General features: G+C 42.1%; 1 protein-coding gene across 2 annotated transcripts in view; it reads right to left on the reverse strand.

Annotated features, from left to right (window-relative positions):
• LOC129091134 (disintegrin and metalloproteinase domain-containing protein 12-like) overlaps nucleotides 1–27,924 on the reverse strand; it is a 71,078-nt gene that overhangs the window by 34,957 nt on the left and 8,197 nt on the right. For both annotated transcript variants that reach the window (XM_054598630.1, XM_054598629.1), the window contains exons 2-4: nucleotides 25,170–25,291; nucleotides 22,836–22,909; nucleotides 953–1,031 (exon numbers count right to left, since the gene is read on the reverse strand). In XM_054598630.1, the coding sequence (XP_054454605.1) occupies nucleotides 953–1,031; nucleotides 22,836–22,909; nucleotides 25,170–25,291 (275 nt within the window). The remainder of the gene's footprint in view (nucleotides 1–952; nucleotides 1,032–22,835; nucleotides 22,910–25,169; nucleotides 25,292–27,924) is intronic.

Below are 27,924 nucleotides of genomic sequence, written 5' to 3' on the forward strand. Positions count from 1 at the left end.
AAAGACTTCAATAAATAAATAACTTTTAAGGAAACCAACCAGGTGCGTGCAGAAGCCCTAAACCCATCACCTCATTCATCTTACCGCTATTCATGCCATCAGGCCTCTCAGTGTCTCAGAGTACATCCTGAGCTGACCCGCTTCAACTCCTGCATTACCTCGAAGCTTCGGAACGGCGACAGAGCCCAGCCAATGACGGTCCAGCTCTGGTCTCACAGCAGTCTCAAGAGGAAAATATTGTTACATTCACTGCGTGGGCTGACCATTATTGAATTATATTAATCTCCTCTTTTGTGGATTTCAGCATAAGTAGGCCAGCCGTTTTGTACACAGACCTCACAGGCTGTCTATTATTATGCTTTCCGGGTATCTGAACATAAATTAGACGTTTAATTGCTTTCCAAACTGCAGATGATTAAATCACTGAAATTAGGCAAGCAGGTGGAGGCTTTGAGGCATACTGAACTGTTCCACGTGGTGCAGCCACATCGTACTCATCAGAACAGTATACTCTACACGTACTTTCCTTATAGTCTTGCTGTTTCTAAGGAATAACAAAATCCTTCAATAGAGGGATATTTATGGATCCATGGTAGATGTTTTCAAAGACCCATTGTATTTCAAAGCAGAACATATTTTGCTCTGGAAAAAATAAATGAGCTTAATGAAGATTAGAAATATGTATGATAACACTGGAACATATCACAAGAAAACAAATCCAAACCTTGCATGGTTGGAGACAATACAAAGTATAATAAAGTATAATGAAGCAATTAACTCATAAACTGCAAAAAAGAAGATTTGTTTGTCAGGTATAAAGTGAAAAAAAGTCAAAATGAGTGAACCCGACAGGAAGACCACAGAAGCCCGCCATTCCTGAGAGCTGTTGGGTGGTTGATGAATAATTGTGTCAGCCTTAACAATAAAAACAAGTGAAAGGTTGTTAACATACCGTGAAGTTGTGAGAGCCTGTGACTGCAATTCCATCTTCCAGGTAATGGGTTTCTGTATAGTTACTTGCAAACAGCCCCCTAGAAAGAACAAACAAAGACAACAATGGTTCACAAGTGACCCTGAGGGGCTTCATCCTGAAAAATCAATCACAGTGTCTTAAGCCAGACTTGCATGGAAGATAAACAGTGTGATGTGATTTAAAATGTAACCATGCTTTGGTTGAGTATAAATTGAATTGAGCGGCTGCAGGCATTAAGAAAGAAAGGCTGGTGTGACGTTTTCTATTAAATCACTTACACACCACATGCATGCACCACGAAGAAGCATTCAATATCAATCCATAACTCATTCTATGTGATACGGTAGAGCAGTAACTAGCTTACACATTGCAGACAATGGCAAGAAAATGAGCAGATGGACGTAATAGTGTGATCCGATAAAAAAGGCAATGGGGAGATTTTGTTGACAGGAAAACAGTGAAGAAATCACTTTCAGTTACAGATGGGAATCAATAACACTATGGAGTGACTCTCTGAGGTGGCCAAGTGATCCGTTTACAGTTTATATCTAGAAAGCCCAATAAATCAACACAGTGAACCTCTGCTGCAGGCAAACAGAGGCCTTCTGCACTGCTTTCTCCTTCCCCCTCTACGTAAGAACTGATGAAAGAGCCATATATTCGGGGGTCTCAACCATGTTTGCCTGCAAGGATTACCGCAATCCCTTTTTAATGTGGCACCTTCTGCCTACTCATGTATCTCCATCATAGCATACTCTGGTTTGTTATCACTATTTCACAATTATAGCTTTCCACTAGCCAACCACTGTTTACAAGATCACTGTACTGTTCACAGTAGATAACTTGCTGTCTTGTAATCATGGGTCTTGAAGTCTTTGTGGTTTTAACGCTATATGATTGAGGGGCAACAGGGGACTCTAAAGGGGCACCTCTGCCAAGTTTCCCCTCAACTTATGCCTTTCGCTCGCATTGGCTGTTGTTCTCCAACGTACTCCCCTACAAATCCAGATGTTTAGCATGCTAGATATCTGGAATGTGTCTGTGATGCACCAGTGAACCCCTCCTCTCGCGTCTTTGAACAGTGCACACTAAGTGCTGGGATTTGCCTCTGATATGGGGCTTTTGTATTGAAGCTCCAAAAACTGTAGGGAGCTTAAAAAAGCATTAGATAAAGTTGTGTAGTGTGAAGTAGGCATTGGTTGACATGACCTTGGTGAGTGCTATGTCCTGGGTGTGTTAAAGTATGTTTTCAATACTTGATTCACTCTAGGCTCTTTACTTGAGCAAACACTGGTCCTGGAATTGTAGTTATACTGAGGATGAACCGCAAATTTACCATGGAGATGTTTTAGTTATCGCGGGACCAGAAACAACAAGTAAGCTTGAACTTGTGCTGAGAATTATTTTGTCAAGCTACTGTTTCCATGGTCAAGAATGAACCCTTAATATTTTTATCCCCAAAGGACATACACTCATGGCATTCTCACTGGAAAAAACTTTCTGCTACTCTGTCATGTTTTGAAGAAACTATGAGTGTTCCTTCTGAACAAATAGCATTCAACTGAATTATGCTACAATCATCATGCTGTAGCTTGGGGTCACCAATGGAATCCATTGCAATGGTTTTATATCCAATTTTACAGCTGATATAGCCTATAGGGGGATGATTTATTATGTGACATTCAAAAGATAGACTTTTGGTAACCCACATAACCGCTGAACTAATTCTGACCTTTCATTGCAATGACAAATCTTTTCTGTCACAGCTCTAGTACAATGATGGCTGCCCTTCTTGTCACCTAGTGAGGTAACTGAATGCTTGTGGAGGGAAGGACACTCTCAAGAGTATAATAAGACTCTCCATGTATTTTACATAAAGCGAGTGTATATACAGTATTACCCTACAGGACACCCGCAGATGGCTGGCTTGTGCTAATCCGCAGCAGAGGAACAAACCTCAGCAGGCAGCTGGATTCTCTTACTGACCTCACCGCTGACAAACCCAGCTGGGAGTGTCAGCTGTAACAACCTGGGGAGGGGGGTTATTTTGTTTGGGATCTGTCAGCATGAGACACAATGCTCCCTCCGCCCTCTACTCCTCTGCAGAGCCAAAGAGCTGGTATTAATCATTGGATCAAAGCGAGGCCAAAGAGTGGAGAAAGCCAAATAAAATGATGTGTTTCTTCAGTCTTAATTAGGTCTGCGCTCTCGGTTGGACGCACAACCTAAACATCTGCCCGCAACAGACAGTCCAGTGTGGTGATTGTGTATTTCTCCGGCCTCACTGCTTGCCTGTAACACTCTGGGAGAGCGTGGGTATAAAATAACCCATGTGTTTACAACATGGAACCAAGAAAACCAAACCTTATTGGGTCTGCAACATGGAACCAAGAAACCAAACCTTAATAGGTCTGCAACATGGAACCAAGAAACCACACCTTAGTGGGTCTGCAACATGGAACCAAGAAACCACACCTTAGTGGATCTTCATCATGGAACCCAGAAACCACACCTTAGTAGGTCTGCAACATGGAACCAAGAAACCAAACCTTAGTGGATCTGCAACATGGAACCAAGAAACAAACCTTAGTGGGTCTGCAACATGGAACCAAGAAACCACACCTTAGTGGATCTGCAACATGGAACCAAGAAACAAACCTTAGTGGATCTGCAACATGGAACCAAGAAACAAACCTTAGTGGGTCTGCAACATGGAACCAAGAAACCACACCTTAGTGGATCTGCAACATGGAACCAAGAAACAAACCTTAGTGGATCTGCAACATGGAACCAAGAAACAAACCTTAGTGGATCTGCAACATGGAGCCCAAAAAAAGTCTACCTAAGCGAATTGGGCAGAGATTGGTTTCAGGATATACATGTGCACATCAGGATAATATCATTGTTGGCATGACTGCATTGTGTAGCAGTGCCAGAGAGAACTAACATTATTTTACTTAATTGCTACTTGTACATTTCTCGCGTACAGACATAGGATTTAGGAGGCCGGTGGTTGCCATGTCTGTGTCTACTAGATTAATGATCTAGTCATCAATGGACAAACATTTGTAAATGAGATTACTTACTACACTACCATTCTTTGGCTGTTATTGGTGACCTTTACGTCATACCTTAGCAATCCACTAAAATTGTAAATCACTCATCTTGTCATTAGCGTTCCTAGGCTGCTAACTCATATAGCTAGTAGTTTCATAGCATAGGTCATAACAGGTGCCAAGAGTTTTCTTTTTCCCGGAAAAAGCAGTTAACCCTTCTGCATAAATGTTTCCCTGTTTTCTTACACTGAAAGTGGATTAGAAAGGAATGTTTAAATGGTCAGTGTGAACAGAAGGGGAAACCTATTCCAATAATCGTACGGGCACCTGGCTATTGTTAACAGAAAGACTGGAAAATGTGGGCTAGATCATGATGACGCAACAAATCAGAGTTGCAATCTGCACTACACACAAGAAAACACCATATGGGGGTACCATTTGCATCATCAAGTCTATAAAGAGCAGAAAAACAAATACAAATACAGAAAACCAAGCCGACAGCACCTGTAGGTTCATCTCACTCCAGCCGAACAATGAACTGCCAGCAGCCTACACCATATTTCTAATTCCACAAGCTTACTACCCCGCATGGCAGCAGCAGCGCAATGTTTTTCAATCAGTGGGAGGTTAATGAGGCATTGGGTAAGGGATGGGACGGGGGGTCGCGCCCCCCAATTTAAAATGCATTACCCATGGGACGGGCCTCCAGCAGGGCTTCGTCTGACTGACAGGGAGTCCGCTTGGAGGAGAGGCACAGAGAGTCAACAAGAAGATGCCATTTTCTGGCTGTTGACGCCACAGAATCTTTCCCGAGTGCAGGCAGCCTGACACCCAAACAACAACAACAAAAAACAAAAGACTGCAAGTGTGACACAACAGGAGGTAAAAAAATCTCCAAGATTTCTGCTACTGCTGGGTGAACTTGTCATAAAACTTTGACAAGAGAATTACTTGGTAACTTCTCTGCATCTCTTAGACAGGCACAACACCTATAATTACAGTCATGTTTATGTCTTGTCATGCTGTCTTCAGGCTGAAAAGGACAAAATAACTTTTTGAAAGGAAATACATTAGGTTGGGGGAAAGAGTCCGATTTGCCTGTCAGTAGATTTGACAACGCAGACAGAAAGACAATGAAGGCTAATCCTGAATGCCAGCTGCTAAATGCCACCTCTGTTCTTCCTGCATTAAATTATCATATTGTTTCTGTTGTATCTCTGTTCAACATTGCATGCCTCTTCTGTCTGTCCTTCTACTGGGAATAACAGCGGGATTTACGCAATGCCTTATCTAAATGGAATATATTCACACACAGACATAAATGTCGAGGCTTACCATTCAAACACTGTTGTGAACGATCTAATTGAGAAAATACAACTGCAGCGACCCCAGAGAAAATTCCATTATTCTTTTTACATGTGGTCTTGATTGCTCGTGTTTGCTTTGCTTTTATGTGAGTTGAGCTAATGTTGCGGTGTGTGCGATATGTTAATTGCAACAGGCTTGATGAATTGCATTTAATGGCTAATCAATCAGCAGAAAATGGGAGGTCTCATTTGTAGGTGAGTACTGCATATGAACTAGAAAGTAAGGTCTTTTACAGCATACCAACAGCTTCTATATGCTAATGGTATAGCAGTCTTCTATTAATGAGGACACAAAAGTGTACATCTGTGTCTCATACTGAGGGCCTGTGCTGTGATTATTGAAATAACAAAACAATAAAGCATAAAGACATATTGAGAACTGAAGTCACGTATAGGCTGTAAAGACACATTCTCAGCGGGCAGAGAGGGCAGTTTATACAGCTCGGGACACTTTTGAGCAAATCTCAGAGGAACAACAGAACGTTGAATTGATAATGTGACAGGCCAGGAGGAGAAGGGGAAAACTTTATGGTGAGAAAGACAGTGTTTCCTGCAAAACAACTTGCCCATGTTGTATGAATCTCGGATCTGTTCTATTTGGCGGAATATAAAGTAGCATATTTTTAGTAGTCTCAAATGGGTTTTCAACTTCACGCTCTGCGGGACTCTCCCTTTTCTCTTGATAAGGTATCCAACCAGGCTAAAAGTATAAATGAGCAAAGAAAAGGTTAGCGCTTATACATTCAGTGATGATAATGGAAGTTAATGCACTTCCATTTCTGGAGTACATGAAGTGAATGTCCTTAATTGACTTGCTATGGCCACTACCATTGTTTGAACACAAGTTGGATCAATGTGCAGTGATTTTCACCAGTCATGGTCTCCGATATGTCTCATTAGACTCAGACAACCTAATCAGGGACTTCTGGACAAATCCTGCAGTTAACTATGATAAATGAGAAGTTAGGCATTAGGGGCCTCTCGAGGGCAAGTAGCTCTCTAGCACTTGTCCGCTCTGCTCTGTAACGGAAAGTTATTTGGAAAATATGTAATACAAACATTTATAGCAGATGAAATCATCATCAAAGAAATACGTCTCTTGTACGACCTAATCTAGGAGCTCCAATTAGTACGTTACATTTCAACGGAGAGACCCGTGAGGCAATGTGGTAGTTATAATGTCCCTTTTGCTTTTTTTTGTGGCTAGTGGCAAGAACCCAGCTCTATGTGGAAAAAGAAGGAGCATGTGCATGAAAAACCTACAACAGTGCAAACCCCTAACCCCCCACCCCCCTCCACAGGCCGAAAAAACCTTGTCTCAGTCTTAGTAACATTCTTTTTCCAGGCGCAAGGGAAGAGGGCCAGTCTTCCTGGCTGTGATCTGTCTGACATCAGGCAGTGTTGCAGGCCAGTGCCAAGTAGAGCAGAGAAGCAGAATTCCCCCTGCTTACCCTGAGCTCAATGCAACTCCCAGTCTTCACCAAGCATGTCATGAACAGAGCCGCTAGAGCATGCCAGCCAATGATGTCTGCTCTAGGAGGAGGGAGGAAAAAAGAGCAGAAAAAGTCAAGGCAGACGGTTTTGACTTTATTCATATGAGCTGCCATGTTCAGTGGCGAGCTACTTCACAGCTGGGTGGCACATCTGGCTCTAAGACCAACACCAAGTCCAGCGCAACAGGGCAAAAACACCAAAAAATGTGGTCTTTGGATTGTGTCGAGAAAGCCAACTGTGGTGAAAATGAATGCTTATCATATTTGTTTAACAAAGAAAAGGTCGGCTTGGTTTTATCCATCGTATCATAACAGCCTCATTATAATTCTTTACACCTCCGTGGCATCCTGCGGGTGGTTGATTGGTCAGTGCGGTGGTCAAACAGAATAGCCATCAGTAGCGGTGACACACAATTATTGCAGTGACTGTCACCTAGAGATTGATGTGGTTACGCCCAGGCATGCCCCGTGAAATCAATTAAGTGTCATCTCTCTGCAATGTCTGCGTGATGGATGACTCCACAGGATCCCAATTACAGAGACTGGATGATGAATACCACCCGGACAATGGATAAGATAATTGGAATTAGGACAGAATTGCAACACCAATCTTTGATTAAGTGTGAGAATGATGATGCACTATTTACTGAGCTAGACAGGGATGTTAGTTACTATTAAAAAAAAAGAGATTATTTAGTATTCAATTTTCTTCAAGTACAAAAAGTACACCAGAGTTAGTCCACTAATCAAAAGGTCAGCTGTCGAATGATTTGAAATAAAACAGACTTGTATACAGTACCGCATATTGAGACTAGACATCCATACATTTGGATCATCACTTTTACAACTACGCAGCCGAGTAAGGCAGTGTGATCAGTGGACCAAGAAAGAGAGAAAGCCCAGAGGAACCAGAGACGTGCTGTTAAGAACCTCACATCTCCACGAATACAAATCCGAAAGTTTGCCGCAACAGAAAAAACAACAGCATCGGTTTGTTTGTTGTCATAAAGGCTCATGTTTATGCTTTCTCATCACGCGAGCGGTTGTGAGAATAATGACTCTTTAAGTTAAAAATGTAGAAGTGGCGTGATGGTATTATACCACCACAAAGGCTCTTAAGCAGGAGGTGAGGGTGGATGATAACCACAACCACAACGTTAACCCAGCAGATTAATTTACTTTTACTTAATGACACACAACCATAGTGGGGGTAGAGCAGGAAACGCTCTGTTTTTCAAAGGACCAAATGTGTCATTGAGGTATGAGGACTTGTTTTTCTTTCTGCTGAGCCCTCGACAAAGTTCGCATCTGGTGTCACATGCTGGTTCCTCCACCACATGATGTGAACATTGTGTCTCTTGCTGCACCACAGTTCAGGGTGGAGTGACACAACGTCCAGCCATTCCAGTCTGAAAAGCACAATGATAACTTAAAAAAATAAGTTTTTACGACTTATCTCTACATAGATAGAGTCACAAAAACAAAACTGCAAAAAGGATAACTACAAGAGAAGTGCAGCTTTGAGTCAGATGTTCTTCCACATAATTGTCCCCTTCCCTCTTGTGTTTCTTTCCGCCTGGTGTCATTTGTTGACATGTAGCATCAAGTCACATCCTGCTCTCATGTGTTTTGCTTACAACATGGTGTTTGTCACCCAAAGGCGTGCATGCACAAGCCAAATGTGACGAATTGTGTTCACGAAAACCCAGCACATCATCACCTGCTCACTCATGGTTTGCAGCGGAGCAAGTCTCTTTCATTTCCTCTGAAAATACATTAATATCCCTTTATTGCTCATGATGTCACGATCCCCCTCGGGCCAAGGGTAAAGTACTCACATGTGACTTATCAAAGGCAGTTGATTGACTCTAAACGCTCCACTTCAGGTCAGATGGAATATGCTGCTAAAATATGTCTTATGCTCGCAATTAGACAAGTGATAACAATTAAATCCAAATTGTAGGAAAAACAAATAAAAACTGAGTAAAACTTGGCAGTTTGTCGTAGATGGGTGTTTTTTCTGCTCTTTCTTTTCCCGTGGCATGGGTCTGTGACATTGTTATCTGAAACTAATTATGCCGGGTGCCAAAGCAGCAGTCTCTCAAATCGCCTTTGTTGCTGTGGATCACTGGAGGGGAGATCCTTCATCCTGCTTTCTACTGCTATCTGCCCCCGGGGCTTCTGCTGCTCTGTGGCAGAGAGCGTGCCTCTGCTCTGCCTCTTCATCTCCCCCAGGACGAGCTCCGGTTGTGTGTCAGCGGTGCGGGGGTGTGGGAGAGAGAGAGAGAGAGAGAGAGAGAGTTTGTCCCTGCTTGTGTGCAGGAATCACTGAATGTGCCGGTAGCTCGGCTTGATTTATGTGCATCTGAGCGGAAGCATGTGTGTGTGTGTGTGTGTGTGTGTGTGTGTGTGTGTGTGTGTGTGTGTGTGTGTGTGTGTGTGTGTGTGTGTGTGTGTGTGTGTGTGTGTGTGCGCTCGTACACATGCGGGGTATCGCTGCATGTGGCGTTTCCACAACCAGGATTGTGTTTGTGCTCCACACACATCAGGCTCATGGCTTATAGATCAGGCAACACATTCTTTTCTTTCAACACTATCAGCAAACCACAACACTCGCTGCCTGATTTCCTAAACTACTTACTCAACCCCCAGTTCATCCTGCGTTGGAAAAAATCAGGAAGACATTAGAGAACTGTAACTGTTACGTTTTCCTGAAGTATTTTGCAAAGTCCGAAACAAAAATTTTAAAAGACCGAAAATTACAAATAGTGAACAAGTAATAAAAAAATCTATTGGCCGTGGGTTCTGTGAGTAATGATTTAGTAATGACAGTTTTTAAAAAGAGAAATGCTGAATTTCAATGTTTTTTTTCTTACAATATCGTGGGCCCCACAAACCCCCCATTAAATTGGAGTGGAGACAGAAATCCCAGAGATAGATTCCTCCTTTGAATATTAATGTCTTCTAGCCCGTAGCAAAATCAGGAAAAATTGAAAGCCAGCAGATGGAAATTGACTAAATTTGAATCCATATTCCTCTCTGTTGATACATTCCAAGTGGAAACAATAAGCTTTGTGTGCATCCTCAAAGCAATTAATTGCAACGTATCTTCTCTGCCAGGATGCGCCGAGGAGGAGAGGGAGGGGAATGCAAAGTCATTTTCAGGACGGGTCATGCTAATACAACAGCTTTGAGCTTTGTCATTAATTCCAATGGTTTGCAAAGGACTGGCCCGAGGCCCGAAGCTCGTGCATCTATATTCATTGCAACCTCGTGCTTGAACTAATGAGCGGCTAGGGAACTTCAAACAATCAAGCCTATCATTCTTTTCACAAGGTACATGGCACATGCAAAAAAAAAAAAAACAGCAATTGAATTAATCCAATCTGTCTGTACTTGTGCCCCCCCCCTATGGTCGCCTTCGGGGAAATCAAACAATTAAGGTCTGAATACAGATATACTCTCCCTCCTTTCATGTTTTCGCCTCTCTGGTTGTGTCAGTGAGGGAGATGTCCTCCCTCTTTCTCGTAAAAGCCTTCTTTTTTATGCATTAGGTGGGTTTTGTTATGCACCCTGACCCTGTGTTATTTCAGGAGATGATTGATAGGTCGAAGAAGGCCGCATGATTAAAGTTGAAGGAGACAGAACCAAAACATCATTTAAAGAGCAATGAACTTCAGTGCAATGTCAAAATCCTCATGCTTTTGCAACGGTGGTGCAAAGGTGTGGGCTGAACTGATACTTCAATATCATTTCCCTACTCCTGAACATTCATACATTTTTATCAGCTTTCATTAAAACCATTTTTGGGCTGTGAATGACACAAAAGATTCTGTTGTGTCATGCTTCTTTAAATCAGCTCTCAACATCATTTCACACCGTTTCTGGGGTTGGCAATTCATTTCCCAATAATGCACAACTGGCTCATCGATCATCCGCGCTCCGTCGATCTCTGGAAGGCTACAGCTCTTGTTGTTCAGCTGATGCACTACGAGGAAGTGGAAAATTATTGGCTTTCTCTAAGAGTTTGTTTGTAAGCATCACATCATACATCAGAGCGTGCAGATGGAGCCCACAGCTGGGGCTCGTACATTTTTCACGGCATCGTTGACCCATCGGGCATTTAAAAAAAAAAAAAAAAGTGACTGTGGTTGATTCGAATGCACATCCATTTATTCATTTTTATCTGCATTTTGAAACGAAATCAATTGCCGGACGGGAGCCATAGACAGGATTGTAGAAATTCCGCAGGCCATGAATCATGAACAACATCCCAAACCCCTTCAGAACATGTTGAACAATCTCCTGAACACAAAGAGCCGTGAAACATTCTCCAATTATTTTTAATTTGTCATATTTTAACCATTCAGTTAACTATTCAATTGTGTTCTGCATGAATTCTTTATCCCCAAAATAAGGTTCTGAATGCTGAACGCCTTCTCTGCAATGCTCATGGGGGAAATAGAGAATCTACTGACTCATTTATTTACTTAACTAATTTATCGGGTCATCTTAAGTCTAAAAAACACTGGAATGGAATATACAGCTTGAGACATTTGTAATAGTAGAATGTTAAAGGAATAGCTTGACATTTTGATTAATATGCTTATCTGCTTTCTTGCCGAGGGTCAGATGAGGAAATCCATATCAGTCCCACAAATTAAAGCAATGCAGATCTTCTCATCTCACTCTCATCAAGAAAGCAAATACATGGAATTCCCAAAACTCCTGTCAACTTGTGAAAACCCCAAAATTTGCAGGATAAATACAGAGCACAAGCCCTCAGTGGACCACTAGATCTACTTCTGCCGAGTGAATTTATGTCTTGTTGTTTTGCAAGAAGGACAACCTATAGCTTTTCTCTCATCTGGCGTGTCAACAAATGCAGTTTCCTGCTGAACCCTCCGTGAATTTACAACCTACCCGTGACCCCCTTTCGCACGGAAACTGTGTGGATGATTTTAAGGCAGCTTTGTCATGTGACTCAGGCCTCCATTCCGCAGGGTCCCGGCACCCCAAAGCACTCCACAGCCTCTTTATCAAACCCTGGCAGCTCCTATTGTTGTTGGCAGCTTACGCCCGTCCCCAGTGCTGGAGGGATTAGGTGAGAGTGAGTGAGGTGGAATACGTGGAGACCCTGCCGTGTCCCATTTCCCAACAGGGAATTATCAGAAGTTGCTGACGGTAGGAAAAGATGTAATGGGGAGACATGGAGGCAAAGTAAAAGGAGGACTGCCTTCACACCTCATCTGACAAAGCTAAAAACACCAGAAATCTCCAATCTGGTCATCACACATCCCTGCCTCCGTCTGCTCCCTGTGTGTCCATCTCTCAGCACCGTTGGGCCTCAGACACAAAACCTTAATGACGAGTGGAATGGGAAACCAGAAGCATCTGCTTTCTGCGTGACGTGGAGACATGGGAAGACTTCGTGATCCAGGTCTCCGACTTTCTCCGCACCATTTCCTTTTATCACAAAGCTAAATTTAGTGATGAAAAGAGGCATCTGAACTCTAACTCCTACACAGGGTTCCCATCGGATTTGAAGTTTTAAATGAGTCAAAAACACGGGACACAAAAGGGGAAAAAAATGAAGAGGTTCATCAGCAGAGATGATACCTTTTAGGGCAAGAAGGCGACAGCAGCTGGAGCTTTTTTTTTTTTTTTTTTTTTTGCTGTGGTAGTCAGCTGGAGCGGATGCTGTTTTTGCTTTCCATCCAGCATTAATTTTTCTCAAGGACAGTGCTCTGCGTGAGCATGTGTAGGGCAACAGAAGGGGAAAAAAAAAATTAAAAAAAATCCTAGATCAGCTGAAAGAGACAGGCTTCCTTCAGCCAAAATCTGACCGTCTGACTGATGACCACGCGTGGCTTCTTCGCTCAGTCAGTGACCCCCACATGCAGGGAGTGCTGGTCATAGGAAGGTCAGTGGAGTGTGAGAACGGACAGAACAGGATGGAGGACAAGTAGAGCGAGCATTCCCTCCCGGCTTAACTCACGCTGTAACTCCGGCAGATCTATTTGTCTGTCTGTCAGAGGGAGGATGGAAGCCAGGACTGCGAGTCTTGGCTGATTATCTTTATGGTCAGGAGCCACAGAGGTCAAAAACTTTGGCTGCTTTTGTTTATTCCCTTTGGCACCCAAAAGCCCTGAGAAAATGAGATTTCACTACAATTTATGGAGAACGTTTGCTTAAATAGGTGAGAGGGAGAAATCGTGAGCCAGTGAACAAGACAGAAAGACAAACAATCGAATGGAAAGGAAGATAAAGATAGACGGCCTTGGAAGATCGATGCTTGGACTATCTTTGGAACTCCAAAATCCCCAAGAGCGCCTCAAATTAAAACCACATTATCTGGCATTCATATTTAAATAATTTGTTTTACACTTCTGCTACTATTTATTGAGTATAAAACAATGTAATTTGGCATACAAGTCCAAATTATACAGACAGAGTGTGAGTTTATGCCCCCCTTATATAGCTGCATTACATGAATAAAAAAACCTCATATGTCGGCACATTTCATGCAGAGATGCAGCCAAAAGTGCCAAAAAAAAACCAAGATCAGTTTGAAATAAACTATAAAAAATACTTTAAAAGAAATAGCAATAACAAAAACTGTTTTAACACAATAAATTAACAACAATACCAGTACAGTTAACCCAAATTAAAAGGCAATTTTAGTTTAGGGACATAGAAACAGATTGTTTTTTTTATTTTAATTTGCCTGCTTATTTCCCCAATGTCCACATACAAGAGCTTTGTCAATATTGCAGGCATTTTGGGAAGACGGGGAACGATAAAATGTCCCCAGAAACAGTTAAAAATTCACTGCCCATTAAAATCACAGTATGTCGTTAATTTGCCTTTTTCATTTCAAAACCGTTATACTTACAAACAAAAGCAGTAAACATGAGGAAGTACTCTTGTGAAATGTTATGTATCTGTAGGATGAAAACGCTGAAATTAAAAAGACAAATCTTCAAAAGTGTGTGTGGGGAAGCCAGTTTTTAAACGATTTAAAGGAACTTTCTTTTTGTGTGATGCAACTAGCCAATAGACAGAAACATGTGATTGATTTTCCATTCATCCATCCATTAATTTTCGCTTATGTGGGGGGCCGAGTCGTGGGGGGCAGCACATTTATTTCCCCTGTATGATACAGTGGAATAAAAGCAGACATGAATAAAACATGAGGTCATGGTCTTGGTCTTCTCAACACATTCGCAAGATGGATGGAGAGCTGGAAATAAAATAAAATAATACGTGCTGAAACTTGATCAAAGTTCTGTAAAATGTTGAAATGCACGGCAATAAAAGTTCTTGCGTCTGAAGCCTTGCATTAAGCTCAATTTAATGTCGCAGAGAAGTTACATAAAAAAAGGTCTCGAAATGAAACACGCGGCCTCGTCTACTTTCAAAATCCCCTCGGTTCATAACTTTAATGAAATCTTATGTTAAAAGACGCGAAGGCACTGGCATTTACAGGTACACTAAAATGGGTTACTGTTCAGCCTCTGAATTATTTCTTTCAAAACACCAAAATCTTTCACACTGGGTCCATGCAGGAAAGGGGCTTTTAAAAGATGACTCGGGTGAAAAACGGGGGGGGGCTGTCTGGTTGTCTCTCTGTTTGCGGTCGTGTCTTCAATGAAACAAAAACAGTCCACTTGTTTCTAAAATCCTCAGCACCGCCTCCACAGCAGCAACCAGCAGACCTCAGCTCCTCAGGCCTCTGACAGGTTGACAGCCTAACGGTTAAAGATGCGAGTTTGGATCTCAGGTGTGGAAACAAAACCCACTCCCCCATTCCTTACCAGCCATCATCATCACCACTACCTAAATGGAAAGCATGACTGTAAAGATTTGATTCTAGTATTTTAGCATTGACCTGATGGATTCATGAAACAGAAATTCATGATATACACATGTCCACATTTCAAACTGTATTGTTTTCATTTTAAATGAACGTGCATTAACCAGGCCAAAACCACAAAGCACAAAGAGGACATCTTTATCTTAAAAGACCCTCCGTGAGCTCTTTGGTGATGGCTCGTCCCCCAGAGAGAATCTGCTGATTACAGCAGGTTTCACTTGGCTGTGTTCATCGTGGTGAAGGGAGGGAGGCTGAGGAATAGATCCACCAGCTGGAGTCCTGAGACCCCCACGGTCCGTCTGGTAAAAGGCTCAGAGCGGAGAGGGGGAGACCCTTTCACTGCACAAAATGTCTTTTTTTTTAAGAAGCCATTGAGCCTGAAACTCAACATTCCCTTTCTTCAGTTTTATACTTAAAGTTCCCTCTACACTCGAATGATTGTGACATTACCTTGTTTGACCTTCACTGTGCAGAATGATGAATGTGCAGAATTTGACACAAGGAGGCTGTTTTTGCTGAAGAGGGAAAGTTCCTCTGTGCTCACCTTGAATGTGTGTTTAAGTTGTGACATTACCAGTCGGAGGTTAATCCTGGCACAATTTGCAAATTACACATGAGTGATGTGGAAACGGAAAATGGACTTTTCAGTGAAGTAGAAGACATCTTATGTCCTGAAGTTACACTTTTGAAATGAGAATATTTACATATTCAGGGAAAGAATAGATGCAATGTAAAAAAAATGTGACATTGTAATTGGAAAAACAGTTTCAGCCACAAATTACTATTCAAAGCTTAGTATTGTTTTTTTTTTTTACATCTTAAAGAAAGTCTGTAGGGAAACAAAAGAAACACTGAGGTGAAGTAGTTCACAGTTTCCTTATGTGACTTCAAGGAGGCGACGACATCTTGAAAAAAGGCCTCTGACATCACACACATGCCACTTCATTTATAACACGAGAACTTTGGGGCGACTTGAAAGCTGGACATATAGAGAAATTGACAACAAATGAAGGGGTTGTTTTTTGGGACTTTTGATGTAAGCTTGAATGTTATGTTGGGTTGGAAAGCTTCTAGACCAATAAAAAGTCATTTAGACGGACTCACACAAAACCAAATGTTAAAAGGAAGCGGCGCATGTGCATCTCACTCTTCTTCATCCTGAGAGAAGGGACAAGCCGTTCTAAGAGCTTTCCAGTATTACTGGGTGCCTCCTAATTAATTAGGGACATGGAGTGGCGAGTCCAGCTTATTAATTACTGCTCTAAGCTGGAAAATAATTGGAGCTTCTAAGAAGGCAATTCAAAAGAGGGAAGCTCCTTCCAAAAAAAATTCCCTTTTGAAGGAAGTAGTTAAAAAGGCGCAGGCTCCGGACAGAGACGAGCTCATTTCCAAGGCTTGTCTTTGAAACTAATGAATCACAGTGTATCATGGCCTTGCAGCCGCAAGGGTAACAAGAAAGGTACAAAGGCTAGAGTTAACCTCGGCGCATCCTTCTCCTGGAATTAAGGTTTAGAATATGGTGTGTGTGTGTGTGTGTGTGTGTGTGTGTGTGTGTGTGTGTGTGTGTGTGTGTGTGTGTGTGTGTGTGTGTGTGTGTGTGTGTGTGTGTGTGTGTGTGTGTCTGTGTTTTACATTTTGCTGATGAGAGCTTATGTTTGCCTGCAGAAGAGAAGGAATAAATAAGCATTGGTAAGCATGCGGTATATGCAGTATAACAGAGTTAGATGGGAGTATCTAACTGGACAGTAAGTGGACTGGGCTGTTTTCTTTCACTCTAATGTACAGCACACACCTGCCAATGACTCATTCGTCTTCTATCTGACTCTCCGTGTGTCTCTTTTTCTCTAAGAATGCTTGGCTAAAGGACAAGCTGGTTACGCGCTGACAGGGGATACAGATGTGTGTTTCCGATAAGATAATCAGGACCATGCTCTTATACAATGTCATTTCCACAGTGATAACAGGCGAATAGCAGGAAGAGCAGATACAGCATCTAAAGAGACCCAGAAGGACCCGTTTTATTCTTCCTTTTAGGGGGGACAAGGGATCTTTCAGAGGGAGAAAGCAGGTCAACAGCAGGAGTGGTATAAATCAACTGAAAGCTGAGATGTAGATCAGCAGTGTGTGTCTGTCTAAATATAAGTAAAAAAATATTCAAATAATGAATTAAAATAAACTATGAAAGCGTATAAGTGCTTAGAACAGTATTATAGTATATGACGGCCATCCCCATACTCAGTATTTTCTCATTTCTCAAGTAGTTGCAGCAATTTTAAGTTGATACTATTTATTGGACAGATTGGGTGTTAAATTAAAACACATTTTTACCTCTCCAAAGAGATAAAAAAAAATCCATCCAAATTACCACATTAAGACACCAAGAAGAGCCCCAGGGAAAAAGCCATGCTGTCCTGTGGTATATAAAAACTTTTGGTAGTTTTCTGTAAGAATTGCATTTTTTCAGTGATTGGACGGCAAATACTTCTGTTCTGGAAAGTGCTCAGAAACCCCCTGATTGTCAATATGCCTAGGAAAGCCATATTTCTTCTTCATGTCCAAGACACACATTTTCATCCACATATCTTTGACGAGAGGTCAAGGGACCCCTCAAAACAATAGCCAGTTTACCCTCAGATTGTAACAGGAGGAAGCTTTTATTCTTGAAAGAATGTAAATTCTAAGGTTTTCCCGGATTGATAAGTATTGTTGAAAGTTCAAAACTAAGATTTCGAAGTCTGTAACGCCTTGTTCTTTGTATTCTTGGCATTTTTCATAACTAAAAACTAATAATATAAAACTTTTGGATTTTTGCCTTAACGTAAGAAATATCTAAAACTGAAAACAATTTGAAAACAGAATCCAGTCTTGGGGCAGAACCTTCCTACCAGTCATGTGCATCCCAACAAAACACTAGAACTAAATCCCAGTAAAAGTGATTCTCTTGGCCAAACATCATGTTAATCAACACAAAGATTAACCTTTAAGAAACAATGGGAAAGTCAAAAAAGAACATGTTGAAGCAGTTATTACAGACATCCTGCAATAAACACATTTTAAACGTTCCGGTTTGAGTAAGCACTGCAGCCCAGACTTGGGGAAGGATTTGATACACTCCTGGCTTGATGACAAGAGGACGGATTTGATACACATGGGTCACATATTGGGTTTTGACGTTCATTAAACAATCTGTGTGTGGCTCCGCAGCCAAGGACAATAGCTCTACAAAAGGAGGTCACCATAGATGTCTTTTTGGGTTATTTGTGTGGCGTCTTAAGCCTTCTGTTTGTCCAGATCCCCAGGAGAGGATGTTTCCTGCTTGTGTTTGCAGTGAGACATGACGACGTCTTCGTTTCGGGGAGCAACAGGTCACAGACCAGCAACAGTCCAGCTTGAGATAAATAACATCTCTAAAACACAAACTGGGACAAATGTGTCTGGATCCCGTCCAGGCTTGTTCTTCCAAACATTGGAGAGATAGAAGAAGCTTGCAGCCAGGTTTTTTACTCTGGATACATATCATCAGCCTGCCCTCCGTCCAGGGAAAAGGCCAGATTAAAGTGAGTCTGTTTGTCTTGCAGCACAACAGACTCCAAAAGATGGATAGCCAAACCTCCAGGCCCCTTTAGCTTAAGGCTAAACAACATGATGAACAGGGAGAAACCCTCAAGTGAAGGCAACCGAGAACATCCTCCACCCAGCTGACAAGCCCCAGGCCTCCTGTCACTGATCCTGGTGTCCATTAGAAGGGGAAACACGAATGGAGAGCATGCTGCCTGCTCAGCTTGGGACTCATCTTGATATGCCCGGAGGCTTCACATTCAAAGCCACAAAGCAGCAGTGGCTGCTGGAACAGCTTGGGCCAGTAACGGTTCAATACCGATGGTGATCACCTGATCAACAACTTGATTTTCTTCCAGGAAAACTAAGACTGGTACAAATCTAGGAGAGCAGAAGAAATTCTGCCGCACTAGCATAGAGGTTAATCTAAAGCTGGACCTGCATTTCATCACCAGTACATTTGCATTGATTAAGAGACACGTGTGGTTCAATCAGGTAGTTTTATTATGGCACCTTTTTAACTTTTTGAATCATATCCTTAATCCCTGACAATATTTCCTGACACCAAACTTTAATGAGTATATTTTTGGCTTTGAGCCTTGTAATAAAACAATTCATAAAAGAAGTGTTGTAAAATGAACATGCACTTCGGGGCTTTCTTCACTGTCGGTTTTCCTGCATCAATGCATATTCAACTCTCAGCACAGAAGACTGCAGAAGCTAATGATCAAAAAAATACACTGCATACAAACATACTGGCAGCTAAAACTAGTACTGTCTAGAGCACAAGCTAAATATGCTAAAATATTTTTACACATAAGGGCAAGCATCATTATTTGCTGAGTCACACTAAAGACATTTGATTTGAGGTAGTTCATCTAAAAATGATTGGATAACTAATCAATACTCTTTTGTTGATATAGCAATACATGGGTGCATAAAACGGCCTTGATCTTTCAGGCAGACATCTCTTGAACCATTATTTGAAGCTAAAGTTTGCACGGTTGGCACGTTGCCCTAGGCAGTGTGCGCCCTTTCCATCCAGACAACAGGCTGCTTTCAAAGGGTGTCCGGAAATGTAGGAATATCTGACGCTTATATCTCCTGCTTCTGCAGTTTTTAATGCCATAGAGCAGGCACATCAAACAATGCAACCCTTTGCTCTCAAACACCCTGGCTTTGTTCTATCAAGAGCAGTTTCCATCATGTTCCAGGCTTTCTAAATGTCATCAGTGCCAGTGACACGACACAGCTCAAAGTCACAGTAAGAAACAGTGCTTTATTAAAAGCAGACATCCAACACAGAACACATTGTTTCATATTGAATGAAAATAATAATACCAAAAGACAAGGAAGCAGGTACAATGTTACCCTTTACGTGGTTATTTTTTTAACTGGAAATTGTCACTGGGTGGATGTCACAAAGGACTATAATAAATTGTCACTTATGAGGAGAAATGATATAGTATGAACTTATTTTGAATGTATCTGTCTCTCCTAAAGTCACTGATTTATCATAAATGGACTGATGGTATGTGACAGCACAGCACGCCACTGGTGTCAACTGTATTTGAAAGATGAGAATATCCAAATTCTTTGTAAGAATTTGGATACAACTGACTGATATTTGAAGCTTATCATCTAAGTTTCATACATCAAAATGAAACTCACAGATTGTAGAATGCAACTTTTGTTAAATATGTGGTTCATTGAGGACAAAGTTATTCCGTAAACTGTCGTCTTGGCTTTCTTAGAAGAAGTTTGGTTACACTATTATGACGCTCATGTCTATATTGCTTTATAAACATACTTATAATGTGTTATTATATGCTAATGTCACTGATTAATTATAGTTATAAGCACTCATAAAACATTCATAATGCCTTATACGAATAATCACAACATATAAAGCATTTTAGAGTGATTTATAAGGTCAAGTATCATAATGCTTCAAAATTGCTGGTCATTCACTGACATTTGTTTTTGCAAGGATCATTGTGTATAATAATTTGCATAGTTGTAATACATTCTAATGTTTTTATAATGCATTATAATGTGATTATAAGTTACTCTAAGTGGTCGTTGTTTGCTTTAAGTAAAGGGAAAAATGAATACAAATGTTTATTTAATTTCCACTCTAATACATTATAACAAGATTATAATGTATTTCAACTTACAATACACTATGAGCCTTGCCAAAAAAAATGTTGGCTAGTGACCAGCAATTATGAAGTATTATGTTACTTGACCTTATAAGTCATTATAAAATGCTTTGTAATGTGTTATAATGATTATTGTAATAAAGAATTATAAATATTTATGAGTGCTCAAGTGCTGTAAGTAGATTATAAAGCATTATAAGTATTTCTATAGTGCATTATAGACAGTGTTAGACCTTTGGTTTATTGTTTCAACATGGATCAAGCTGAAGGTTAAACATTAGACCTTCAATATAAAAGCTCTAGTGAATAGTTACATTGGATTTTTTTGTGTATGGCCTTAAATTCAGCCATTTAATACATTGAGTTAAATTAGATCTTAAATTTTGGAACAGATTAAAAGCAGAATAAAAATATAGAATACTTTCAAGCAGTTTCTTTTCAACTTTTCACGCAGCCCAGCCGTCCTAGCTCTCTATTACCCTGCAGGGGTGATGTGAGTTCAGACCCACACCGATCACGTTCACCCTCTCAATACAAGAGAAATAATCGCGTTCAGCTGTGCAGCACATCTCGCTCGTGTTTGGTTGCCAGTGCTATTTATTAACAAAGACCTGAGAAAACACAAATAAATCCGGGGGGTTTAAATCAAATCATTTAATTCTGGACCACACTTTTTTCCGCCTCTCTCTCTACTGATGCCGGCTGTGTTTGAACAACTGGATTTCATCAGCGGCATGCAGCCAATCTGCCAGCAGCCTCAGACAAAAAAAAAAACAACCCTCACTTAATGTCGGCACAGCAGGTTCGGTTTTGGCCCGGGTGTGCGCTGATCCGCAGAGCAAACTCAGCTCTACAACACATATCCCCTTCAAATCCACGTCTTATTTGTGATTCATCTCCTCAAACATGCGTGTCATACAGTAGCTTCTATTTTGACTTATCGCAGAACTGTGTGAGAATCCGCAGATGATGAAAATTCGGCCCCTTGCCAGTGATTAAACCTCGTTACCCAGACTTGCTGTAAGTGTTGAGAGTAAATTCTGACAGTTCTGTATTTGGAATGCGTGGAGGTTTGATTGAGGAATAGTCTTTCCATCATGCGCAAGCTCATTAGAAAGATCCAGATTGCACCCCTCCATCGTCTCCGTTTGTTCCTCTTGGCCCCGGGGTTTGAGCTCAACTGTGGACTTTTACATTTAATGCTATTGGACACCGATGACAGCCATGCTGGATGAGGATCATGTATGGGGGATGCATGGGAATGCAAGGGGTGTTTTCTACTGTAGCTTATTGCACGGGGGGCAGTTCAGTTCCCATTTTGAGATGAAATGTTTTTACTGTACGAGGACATAATTCCCTGCTATAAACGGGGCTGGTGAAAAAAAATTGACAATCTGCAAGTCAGCTTTGCAAAATCCCCACCTGTGCAGAGCAGGAATGTTAGTGGAGTGTGGTTTCCCATCAAAATATTTTCAAAGCAGGTAAGCCATAAAATTGCGGTCGCTGGTGTTGAAAGCTTTGTCCCACAGTCTGCAGGTGGAATTTACATATATTAAGTCCCCAAAACAAGTGAGATTAATGGCTGACTCCGACACAAAAACCCGTCCGCTCTCTCCTTATCGCTCTCTCTTCGCTTCTCCTCTCCCCCCTTTTTTCTCTCTCTAATCACACAGACAGCTCCTGCTTGTTCCTGGTTGCTCATGTGTGGCAGCAGAGCTGGATGGAAAACATATTGCTCCATCAATCACGTCCCATTCTTCTCAGCAACACGTTCGACTCGCAGGTCGCAGAGACCGAGGCCACATACAGTCGGCCCTTGTGTTAAAATGCAAATACCGCAAATACGCAGATCCAGAGCTCCGTCAAACTGTACCTATTCAGATAAACCTGATCTCTTTCAAATGATGTTCCCCCATCCTTACCGGTCCCTTGACTGACACTGTGTTGACAGTGTCTTAATATACAGAGCGAGGAGTGTGTGCTGTGTTCAAACAAAGCCTTCTTCTCCCCTGTGTTATGCCAATAGATCAAATGAACAGATAGAGGGAGAAGAAGGGGGGGAAGATGTCGGTTTTCATCAATGTCTGGCTGATGTATTCAAGAATTCCTATCTTTCAAGTCTTTGTTTCAGCACACGGAAAAGACCAAAGCGCAGAGAGCACTGCCGTTGCTCCGCACCAGCACTGAAAGAGAGAAACATTTCCTCTTTCCCCTTTTGCCTGGCTGCTATGTGCGACACACAACTTGGCCACAGCCCCAGTTGTAGCCCCCGGGGTATGTCACCCATTTGAACTGCAGAAAGCACTCAGATCGAAGCGAAGGCCAAGTATGAATGGAGGGGAACACTTACTCATTTTTCTCCAGAGCCAACAGCAGCTGCTCACCTTCCGCTTCAATCAGGAGCTTCAGTGATGCAGGGTGACTCTGAAGAGAATACAGACAGGAGAGGGGATGAGACAGATCGGTTATGGAGTCAGTCGGACAGCATTTTGATTGAGAAAAGATGGCTCTGCTTCTCTGGTAGCTAGCATGCTTTGAATTTAGGAAAACATACGGAATGGGTGCCGTCTGTGGCAATAAACAAAATGAAAAAGCACAGAAAATAGTTCTTAAAATGCTTAATTACAATCCTGATTAAACTTTGAATGAGCCACCCAGCGCTGTGAGAAAAACCGCGAGGAGGCTGTTTTCAATTGAGTGTTGGTAGATCCTTATGAAGCGTCTTTGTGTCTCAGAACAAGGGCTGAGAGGATTAACTTTATGTTTCTATTCCGTTTGAGATTAAGCCACAAGTCTTTGCGCCCCTGAGTTACAACACTGCGAGGGGCCGCGGGTGTCTGTTGGAGTCAGATGAATTGGCAGCGAGTCGTGCATCACTTCTGTCAGTCACGCTGCGCACACACCCTGACACACACACACACACACACACACACACACACACACACACACACACACACACACACACACACACACACACACACACACACACACACACACACACACACACACACACACACACACACACACACACACACCTCCACATGTCAACACGTAACCGCCCTCCTCTCGTATACTGCCTGCGCTCTCACTCAAAAAACGCCCCCCCCCCCAAAAAAAAAAAAAAAAAAATCATCTGTCTCGCATTCTCCATCGCTTGGCAACAACACACACAAACACATTTCACCCACACACACACACACACACACACACACACACACACACACACACACACACACACACACACACACACACACACACACACACACACACACACACACACACACACACACACACACACACACACACACACACACACACACACACACACACACACACACAGTTCAATCTGGGTCAACTGTGGCAAAGAGCGCTGCTCTGGGTTAAGTCATCCATCCCCCCCTGTGGAGAAGAATGTCTAGTGGATCAGAAGAGGATATGGAAGCAGAACACTTATGGTTTGAGGCGGTATCATTGCACAAACCATGTGTGACTAAACTTCCTGCTATTTTCTGTTCAGACAGCGTTGTGCCTGCACACTTTGACCTCCCTCACGCTGCATGATGTGTATGATGGCTGCCATTTCTAACTTCAGGGAAAACATAGAATGTACACCGGGTGTTTGGGCTTGTTGTTAAGGGAATAATGTATTCAACTCAGCACTTAATTTCACCTTCATTATGAGTACTCTTTCCTTCAAAGATCTGAGGTTTTGTTTTGTTTTTTTCGGGTAATAACATCCCCAAGAAACCTTGTGGCACCATGTCTGTTTGGTTAGGCCAGAACAAATGAATTCACTGATGAATTGACTTAAATAAGACAACCTGGAAACTCAAGCTGTGTTTTTAAGTCTGCCTGCCAGCCATGTATTTTGTTTCTGTAAAGTCTGAGATTATGCCATCAAACAGAGCCAAGGATTCCCAGGTTTCAAACCGGTGGGTTGTGAAGGGTTTTCATACTTCCTTAAGATGCAGATAATGTTCAGCTCTCTGTGATTGAAATGTACTGAATTCAACACAGAGGGGCAATGTCTACTTGCATGTATTTTTATTTAATCCAAATATACATGTTTGAATAAATAAATTGGCCAATCAAATAAATGCAAGTGCACATTCCTGGTAGATTACTTTCTATTGTAAACCTTGTGAGTGTCGCAATGGGCGTTAAATATTTTTCTCTGTTTCCTTTCAAGAGTTATAAAATGTTGTTGTCCCCACCAATGCAACACCATGTGATGTTTTCAGTCTGGATCCCAAGTGATTTTTGCCTGCAGGTGGTAGAAGACCAATGGCCTAAGGGTCATTGAAATCAAAATGGTTTATGTGAACAACAAACACTGCCGGATTATGAAATACAGTGTTATTGGTCTGATGTTGGTGAATGAAAGAAAGTTTTTCAAATAAGAAGCTTCATCCTCTTGAGAGCAGGAGAATCAGCCATCTGGATTTTGATATTTCTTGTGTTCAGGTGGAAATTTCGACCTTATGGTGAGGGAATGTCATCTAAAAGGTGAAGCAGTAACCAAAATCCAAACCAAAAGAAGTCATCTGCAGGGGGGCATGAATATAAATGACTAATTTATTAACACTTTCCTCAGTAATGTAAAGTTATCTGGACCAGTGTAGGAATAAGTCTACAAGAATAAGCAAAAAAAAAAAAATTCCTTTCATCAGCAACTATTCTTCACCTGGGATTTGAGCTGGCTGATGGGTTTCCAGTCTTGTCCAACAAGCTGATGAGGTACCGTAGTCCCATAGTGTTTCTGCTTTGCTGTCGGTCTGTGTTGAACAGTCCTGCTCAAAAGATTCCCTGCAAAGAAAAAAATATACATACCATGTGAGAATACACAGGAAACTTCAAAGTGTTTGTGCCTTATTCTAAATGATGTCAGCATCCATAAAACGTTGTGGACACAAACAATGGGAACATTTTCTCAACTGATTTTCATACAAACAATACTGATGAGTAATTCCTCCCGGCTATTATAAAGGCCTGAGCCTGTTGTTCATTTACAGCTTTGGAACACAACCTGACAGTACAGCTGCCTTGTAATATTAAGTGTCGCTAAAAAAAATCAAAAAAAAAAAAAAAAAAATCACAGTACTTGTATTTGATGGGCTTTCCGGTGTCAAGGCAACCAAATAATGCACTCCGAGTGTTGTTGTTTCTCATGACTAACAATTATCTACGCTGACAAAATGCCATCTCCGATACGTCCTCGCCCTTCCTGAACACATGTTCGCCTCCTTTTTTTATAGGAGGATTGGTCCCCTCTGCCGTTTAGACATGAACACAACAGCACTAATCAGCACTCTCAGACATCAAGCAAGGAGAACCGAAGCCTGTGGAGAAAGCGTAACCGCCCCCTCTGCCCCTTCAGCTGCATAAAGCTCCACAGTTCAGCAGTGGTAGAGTTTGGAGCGAGGAACCGGGGTTGCTGCTGCTGCTGCTGCTGCTGTGATAACTCGCCGGGGCTATTGTCCAGGACGCAGTGCAGGGATTAGACGTAGCTTTGGGGCATTGTTCCCAGCATGCTTTTATCTCCCCTCTCTGTGTTCCGACAGGGTGTTAACTGAGCCTCACAGAGAATACACCGTTCTCAGAGCTCAGCAGTCATTTAAGAATATATTCGTTCCCCAAATCCAATACTGACGTCGTCAAGCGTGCAGCCGGGAGATGAAGTGGCAGAAAAACATCCCCCGCCATCCCAAAGAAACCTACCACTTATAACCGAGACAGAAGCTGCAATTGCTCTGAAGGGCACATCATGAGCACACATGGAGTCTGAATGAAATGCATAGTGAGCCACTGGAGGACATCGCTAATAGGGTTCCTGCAGTAATCAGCTCCCCGCAGCAGGGAAGCTTTTCCAAAAGCTTGGGTCCCTTACTAAAAACAGCAGGGGAGGCTAGCACCATTTGTTTCCGCGCAAACATCCTAAATCAAATGTTTGCTTGTTTCCTATCCACTGATGCTCCATCGGGCGTCTCCAAACAGCAGGGAAACAGATTTAGTTCGAGGGGTGATGTCAGTGGACTTGTTAGAAGTCATGTGTGTGGTCTGAGGATCATTTATGGTATGTTTTGAACTTTTTGGGACTTTGTTACTTCTTGGTTTTCAATCCCGTTTCAAACACACATAAACACACACACACTCACGGGGGACGGAGATTATTATAACCAGCAGATTCAAGGCTTCTTCCTTTCGAGGTTCACATCACTTCTGTCTCCCTACGCATGACTCACCCAGCTAAATTGCTGAGTCTGTTTATTATCCGGCATTAATAACCCGGGTCGGTCATAGACACCCCCCCACCCCTCACCCCTGCTGAGCTTTGTTCTGGTTTTCCTCTGAGGAAACCACCACTCTGGAGTTCTTCACAGAGCCGCACCAGCTGAGAGTCAGAGGTGACCAGCTCAGCAGTCCTCATCCAGCTCTAGTCTGATGATGAGAAGCAGGCATAGAGGGATCGGCATCACACACACACACACACACACACACACACACACACACACACACACATCCTAGCATCCTATCCTCATTAGTCCTAGAAAAGCACACCGTCTGGGGGAGGTGGTCATGCTGAGTAGGGGAACGCATGACAACCGCTGTGAAAAGTAGGGATGGATAAACACAACACAAGAGGGGAAAAACAGAGAGAAGGTGACAGAGAAAGGTCAAATCCACATTGCGGTAAGGAAACACACAGACAAACACACACAAACACACACACACACACACACACACACACACACATGCGCGGATGGAAAGGCCTTTTCTGAGGCATGCTCTTCATCAACTTTGAAGACTTGGTTCACAACCATATAGCGTTTGGTTCCGTGACTTCAAAGTCCACAAGTGAAAGACCATTTTGTTAATGTGGTGTGCTATGAGATTTAATTCCCGCTCGCTTATAAAGGGCATTATATTAGTGGAAACAGTCTGCAGGCTCAGTTTTTTTCCGCCCCACATGCTTGGGAGAGACATTTGGTTAAGTTGGACCATAGCTGTGGTGTGTGTGGAAAGTGTAAGTGGCTTTTGTTAGCTAGAATGTTATAAGCGCCACCAGAAGCATTAAGGGAGCGGTAAAAGTGGCACCAGAGCCCAAAGCCTTATTTATATGTTCAATAAAGGAGAGTGTAAACAGAGGTCTTAATAAAGCAGAGTTCTGGCCATGTTCAGCTCCCTTTATGCTCCGGCATACACAAGGAGAGTTTGTGCCATTTATATTGCCTCAATAAAGTCAAATGCTAGGTGGGAGGATGGTGTGTGTGAGTGTACGTGGGAATGGGAATGTGTGTGTTTGTTCTTGTGTGGGTGACTGAAATGTGATGCAGGACCTATGACTGGATTAAGTAATTAATTCGGCTTTCCCCAGCAGTTTTGTTAAGCTGTATGTACAGGCATTGTTTGGTTGTTTTAGCATCATGTTGACATAAAGC

Source organism: Anoplopoma fimbria, chromosome 5, assembly GCF_027596085.1.
Source record: "Anoplopoma fimbria isolate UVic2021 breed Golden Eagle Sablefish chromosome 5, Afim_UVic_2022, whole genome shotgun sequence".
NCBI classification, from domain to species: domain Eukaryota; kingdom Metazoa; phylum Chordata; class Actinopteri; order Perciformes; family Anoplopomatidae; genus Anoplopoma; species Anoplopoma fimbria.